We start from the raw sequence: 6057 nt of genomic DNA, 5'->3' as shown, positions 1-6057 counted from the left end.
TTACAAAAACATGACAACTACAGGAAGTTATCCAGCATATTTTTTTTTTTTTTGTCAACTTGTGACGTCACGAGAGGCGGAGGAAGGAGGGGGGAGGAAGTTTAGGTGGGTTTTTATGAGGGAGAGGGGGTTTGGGAATGGGGGGGCACTCAAACCTGACATCAACCGTGTCTGACCGGACCTTTAATCAGCTGATTGTGGAGCTGTTTGTTAATGTGGGTGTTTTTGAGTGAGTAAGGGCGTCAGCAGCAGAGAACACCTGCACTGTCAGGTCAGGGCAGGTCAGAGGAGAGGAGGGGGGGACTACGAGAGACAGCAGCGGCGGTGGCGACGTCGGCGACGACAGCGACCCCCCTCATCTGTAGTCGTCCTTGGGAAAGTCCAGGGTGCCCAGGTTGCCGAAGCCCAGTCGCATGCTCTCCATGTCGAAGGTGTCGATCTCCCGCTCCTGGCGCTCCAGCAGGTGTTTGATCCGGTCGCTTCTCTCCTTCTGAAGGGAAACCAGCTCCTCTTCAATCTGAGAGGAGACACAGAGGGGCGACAGATGTTCTGGGTTTAACATGATGCGTTTGGTTTTTACAGCAGACACAGCGGCTCACAGTCCAAATACTGTATTTACTGCAGTTGGAGTTGTGTCTCACACACACTCACACCTCCACAGGTGCAGACAGAGCACCGCATGGCGCAATACGGCAATCTGACCGACTACTGAGCATGCACAGAAAACTCCAGACTCCGACCACCAACTGAACCGGAGGACAATAGTGCTTCAAAAAAAAAAAAAAAAAACATGACATCATCCCCCCTCCGTCCCACGGCGTGCAGGTCCCGACTGCTGCCAGGAGGTGGCGACAAACCACCGCGGCTCAGGCGGCTGGAGCGCCAGCGGTACCCCGGGCAGAACTGGATCAGGGCGGCATTTCAAAACGTCTCTTCCCTTTGTTGTCGGGAGTGCTGTCTACTAGACCGGAGCGATGACGTAGGCCCCGCTTTCTAAGGAGGCGTACTCGTCTTCATCACATGTCCGCTGGGTTGGGTACTACGAGACAGGTTGCCTGAACAGTCCCGTTAACGGGGACAGATGTCTTTCAACCACAGCACAGGACGAAGACTAAAGATGGAATGATCCAATTTATGGGAAACTATAACAGCCATCATTAATACTATGTTGTAACATGTGTACGGCGAAGTAATTTTAGGTTATATCCATCAAAAACCTGTTATAGACAGGCTATGATTAGAAATAGTTGTAAAAATGTTGTCCTAAGAGAACAATGCAGCTGTGTAGAGGCTTCACCAGAGTGTACGGCAGTGAAATGGTTGCCTGCACCCTGCGGGAAGGCACACCACTGTCATCACCACCTGTGGTGAGGGAAATCTGTGTGTGTGTGTGTGTGTGTGTGTGTGTGTGTGTGTGTGTGAACTTGCGAACGTCTGCCCGCGTCCCTTTCATGCCCACACTGCCTGCTGACGTGGATGCAAATGTGTATCCGGACCCGTTCAATTAAGCGTCGAACGTGGAGCGGTCGCATCGCCGCAAACTACCGCACACGAGCGTGATTCAGAGCTTTAAAGGGGCGCTCCTTTACTTCCCGTATTAATAGATTTGTTGGAGAAGGATGTAAACAGCGAGCGATAAAGACTTCTGGGTTTTTATAGGAAGCCGAAAAAATTAAGTCACTACGTTTAAAAGTAAAGCAGGGCTTTGAGAAAGTTTTATTCTGTGTGTGACTCTAAAATGCCCCGGGAGGTTGAGTGCGCTTCAAACAAAGCGGTTTGTATGAAGTGTTGTCATAACACATCTGAAAGGTAGAAATGTGTGGAGGTATTTTAATGACAGGGGAAGGTGTGGAAAACAGCCGGCTGTCACACAGAGGATGATGAATCCTACAAACAGCCTGTCAGAGGCGTTCATCGTATAAATTATGACGGTTTATAAGTGCAGTTTTAATAAAGACAAGTCAGCTACTTTGACTTAAACTCTATATAACCTACACTGGTGTTTGCATTTCTTTTGAAGCCATTGGTTGCTTCTTGTCTCCCTCTGTAGCTGTAGTTGTCTGAGTATTACATTTATTCTTATGTTGAACAGATCCTAAATTAGTGTAGCTATTTTAAATTTAAGTTCATGAGGCAAAAACATAATTTACTTTTAAGAAGGAGTGTATCTGGAATTGCTTGGGGATATTAACTCCTATAAAAAGGTAGCATGCCTCCTGCAGAGCAGCAAACAAATAACATAAAATGAAATTGTGTTTCCTTCACTCCACCTTTTGTTCCAGGTGTGCCCGGCGCAGCGACACCTTCTGCTCCAGCTTCTGCTGCTCGCGCTCGTGCTGCGCCTCGGTCTGCATCTTGATCTTGCTCTGGTAGGCATTGAGCAGCTCCATCTCCTGCTGCAGCTGCTGCCTCAGGGCCTGGCACTCGGCTTCCTGGGCCTCATCCAGACGCAGCTGACACGGGCGACCGCGGACCGCAACAGGGGAGAGGAAGGTACAAAGAGACGGAGATGGAGGAAGAGGAGAGAAGAGAAGAGAAGAGAAGAGAAGAGAAGAGAAGAAGAAGACGACACATGGGAAAAGAAACAGAGAAAGGACAGAGAAGAAAGAAAGCAGGGACATGGAAAGACAAGGAAAGGTAGGGGAAGAGGAAATGTTGGGAAAGATACGAGACAAGAACAAGGAGGAGAAAAATGTAAAAGGATAAGCAACAGGTGGAGAGAAAATGCTCTAATTCATAAACTAAAGTTTATCGTCTTCATTTATAAGAACTATAAATCACCGACGTTAACGTCGCTCCACTCACCGCCTGCGAGGCCATCATCTCGTTGATGCTCTGCTCATACTGCTCAGCCAGGATGGCCAGCTTGCGTGTCTGCTCATCCTTCAGGGCCTTCAGCACCGTCTTGTGCTCGGCCTTGGGCGTAACTTCCATCTGGTGGTGGCGCAGGGCCTTGTACTGCTTGGTCTGCACCTTACACGTGTCCTGGAACTGCTTCTTGATCTGCAGCTCCAAAGCCTGGCGGGAAAAAAAAAAAACAGCGACGGTGAGGAAGCAACAGTGTTAACAGAGGACACAGTTTGAAATTATAGTGTGAAATTGTACAGGATTCTGCTGCTAAAGGTTAAAGGTCCAACATAGCCCGAGGCAAAAATCACAGCTCCAGCCTCTGTTGCTTCCAAAAAGCAAAATTAAATTCAGAAAAGACACACTTTGAATCTTCTTGTACCATTTTTTCCAAATTAACTTGTTACACACATGTTGCATCACTGTTCTATCAAAATCTTCCAAAAAGATATTGCTAAGTGCTTGCGCCATCCCAGAGGTAGGTCTCAGTAGTCTTTCCATTATTTATTTATTATGATTTATTTATTTTTAAATGACAGACACAAAATAATTTCTAAACTAAAACGCTTCCTGCACCTCTGTGCCTTCGACAGTAACATGAACCCTGGGCTCACTTTGAGGTTCTTGGGCTGCTGCCGGAGCTCCAGCACGTGCTTGCGGTGGAGTTCGCGCTCACGCCTGTTGTTGTACTCGATCTGGTTCTCCAGCTCCGTCTGGTGCTGCAGGCGGATCAGGTCCATCCGCAGCTTCTGCAGGGTCTTCAGCTGCCTCTGCTCCAGCTCCTGCGTGGACTCGTCGTGGCGGATCAGCATGGCGTGCTCCATCTCCTTCTGGGTCTTCTTCTTGTTCAGCTCCTAGGTGGACGAGGAAGACGAGACGTGGGGAAAAAGAAAAGGAGGTGTTATTGATTCACATCGCTTGTTCAGATTGTTTTCAACGTGACGTTCCTGTTTTCACTACAAATCAATTTTCTTGTTCCTTTGTTGCAGGCTTACAAACAAACAGGCGCTGCAATTATCCTACAACAAAAATCAATAAACGCCACACATTAATCTTTTTCATCTAAACACTTCCTGACTTCTGTGCATATTCCCACAGAAAGATTTTGAGGCCGTATTAGACTTCCTCCAGCTTTTCAGATTACGACATTGTTGGCTTGCTTTGCTCTGTAATCTTCTTACAGTTAACAAGAAACACCTCATAGACATAAAGTACAATGGCTAATTATTCCAAACACAGGCCTGTTTGCGGGGAAAATATCACGTTGTTTCTTTATATGGTTTGGTGCACTAATCAAAACAGTCTAATTGATTTATTTATTTATTTAAAGATCATCCTCTGCACCTCTCGTATCTGTTCCTGCTCCACGTCATGCCTCTTAATCATGACTTTGCGCTTGAAGGCGCGGCAGTTCCTGTCGTAGAAAACCCTCTGCTGGCCCAGGAGTTGGGCCTCCTCCTCGGCCTGGGAGTGCTGCATGTTCTCCTTGTGCTTGGACAGACGCTCCTGCTTCTCCTTCTTGGGCGTGCTGTGGTCCTCGTTCATCTCCTGAGAACGGGGCAGAAGCTCAAAGTGAGTCAAAGTGCAGAGAGAGAGAGAGGGGGGACTGAAAATCACCACAGAAGCAAATTATCGGTTAATAATACTCGTAAAACCAAAATGGGCGGAAGACGATAATGCATTTTTACGGTATGTGCATGAGGAAAACTAAACTCTCTTCCTGAGAGCATGTGGTAAACTTCAGCTGACATTTTATTTTGAACTACACTTGACCTCTAGAGCTAAAAGAAGGTTAAACAAAATCAGCCCGAGCTATCCCTTCTCAGTATGAGTTCTCTTTCTCTTTCATGGGCTTTGAGGTAATCTACAACCCCGCGCGCTTCATGCACTCAACACATGAGCCTGATCCCCGCTCTCTGTGGTGTCTAATTCCGTTATAGCCCCTCAGTTGGTGGGAAATATCTCTCTCTGCCAGCGATGCTTTCTTTTAACTGCGCTGACCCAATTTTGGTCACTTATCTCGTAACAGAAAACACAGTGTGTCACAGTCCCAGCCCACAGGAGCGCTCGCTGGACTTTGTTTCAAGGTTGCGGAGGCGCACGAATGCTCCAGTGTGCGAGTATGGATTCATTTATCCCCTTGTTCGCGTGTACATACATGTGTAGGTGCATAGTAGGGTAGGCCGAGTGACTCAATACAACTTCCAAAAGGCCACTCTGGATATACTGAATGTGCATGTTGGCGAGTGGGAGGGCTGATTCAACGGTAAACAGCATGCGGGAACGTGTGTCACACATTGAGGGAGGCGTACAAAGGATCTCGCCTGAGGAGGGAAAAAAAGAAAAAACGAGCGAATGTGTCACACCTCCTTGATCTTCTCCTTGCAGAGTTTGTACTGCTTTTTTTGATTATCCAAAAAGGTGGTCAGCTCCTTCTTCTGCTGGGCCACGATCTGCTGCTGGAACTTCTTCTCATCCGTCAGCGCCGTCTTCATCTGGAGCGCACGTGAAACGGGAAGAGAACGGGAGAGAGAGGTTCTTTGATAATAGTAAACATCTGAAATCTACAGCATGTTCCTGACATGTCGACACAAACAATTTATCTGGTCCCAGCTTTTTTTTTTTTAATAAACTGCATATTTTTGGTACTTGGACTGCAGCTCAGACAAAACAAGATATCTGAAGAGATCTTGGTCTCATGAAGACACATGAGACACATTTGTCCTGTTTAATTACAATATGACCAGTTAAAGATTCTTGGTTTAGTAAATGTTTACTCAGACTGTCAAAAACAGTTGTTTTAATCGTTAAAACAACTCATTTTCAGATAAAACAATATGCAGCTGATTCATAGTATACTAAATATTTGAAGTACACAAAGAAATAATAACCTGAGTGGCGTGTCACTCACGACTAAGTGTGTTTATGTAGTTGTTCAGGCGTGCATGCTTGTCTATATGAACAGATGTACTATCTCCCTGGTTGGACCAGCACACACACACACACACACACACACACACACTGTGTGTTAGTTAATCCTAGAGATATGCAGCTTGTTTTTCTGAGCGCGACCTCCGTGACCCACTTCTGCTCTTGTGTTTCATCGAATGTATCGTCAGATGGCAGCAGTGTGTAAAAGTTTAACCAAAACTTCTGTAGCGCTTGATGTAAGACTCGGACGATCGTGGTTCATATCAGCAGCGTTTTTAA

General features: G+C 46.6%; 1 protein-coding gene across 4 annotated transcripts in view; it reads right to left on the bottom strand.

The window, feature by feature from the left end:
• Nucleotides 1–355: 355 nt before the first annotated feature.
• The window catches only part of taok3a (TAO kinase 3a), a gene marked incomplete at its 3' end in the record, with an annotated part of 65022 nt that continues 59320 nt past the window's right edge, over nucleotides 356–6057 (bottom strand). For all 4 annotated transcript variants that reach the window (XM_084551227.1, XM_084551229.1, XM_084551228.1 and 1 more), the window contains exons 16-21: nucleotides 5214–5342; nucleotides 4192–4395; nucleotides 3462–3701; nucleotides 2806–3018; nucleotides 2271–2453; nucleotides 356–517 (exon numbers count right to left, since the gene is read on the bottom strand). In XM_084551227.1, coding sequence (XP_084407353.1) covers nucleotides 356–517; nucleotides 2271–2453; nucleotides 2806–3018; nucleotides 3462–3701; nucleotides 4192–4395; nucleotides 5214–5342 — 1131 coding nt within the window. The remainder of the gene's footprint in view (nucleotides 518–2270; nucleotides 2454–2805; nucleotides 3019–3461; nucleotides 3702–4191; nucleotides 4396–5213; nucleotides 5343–6057) is intronic.

The sequence above is a fragment of the Chelon labrosus genome (assembly GCF_963514085.1).
Source record: "Chelon labrosus genome assembly, chromosome: 9".
Classification (NCBI taxonomy): Eukaryota; Metazoa; Chordata; class Actinopteri; order Mugiliformes; family Mugilidae; genus Chelon; species Chelon labrosus.
This window is presented reverse-complemented; position numbering and strand designations above follow the sequence as displayed.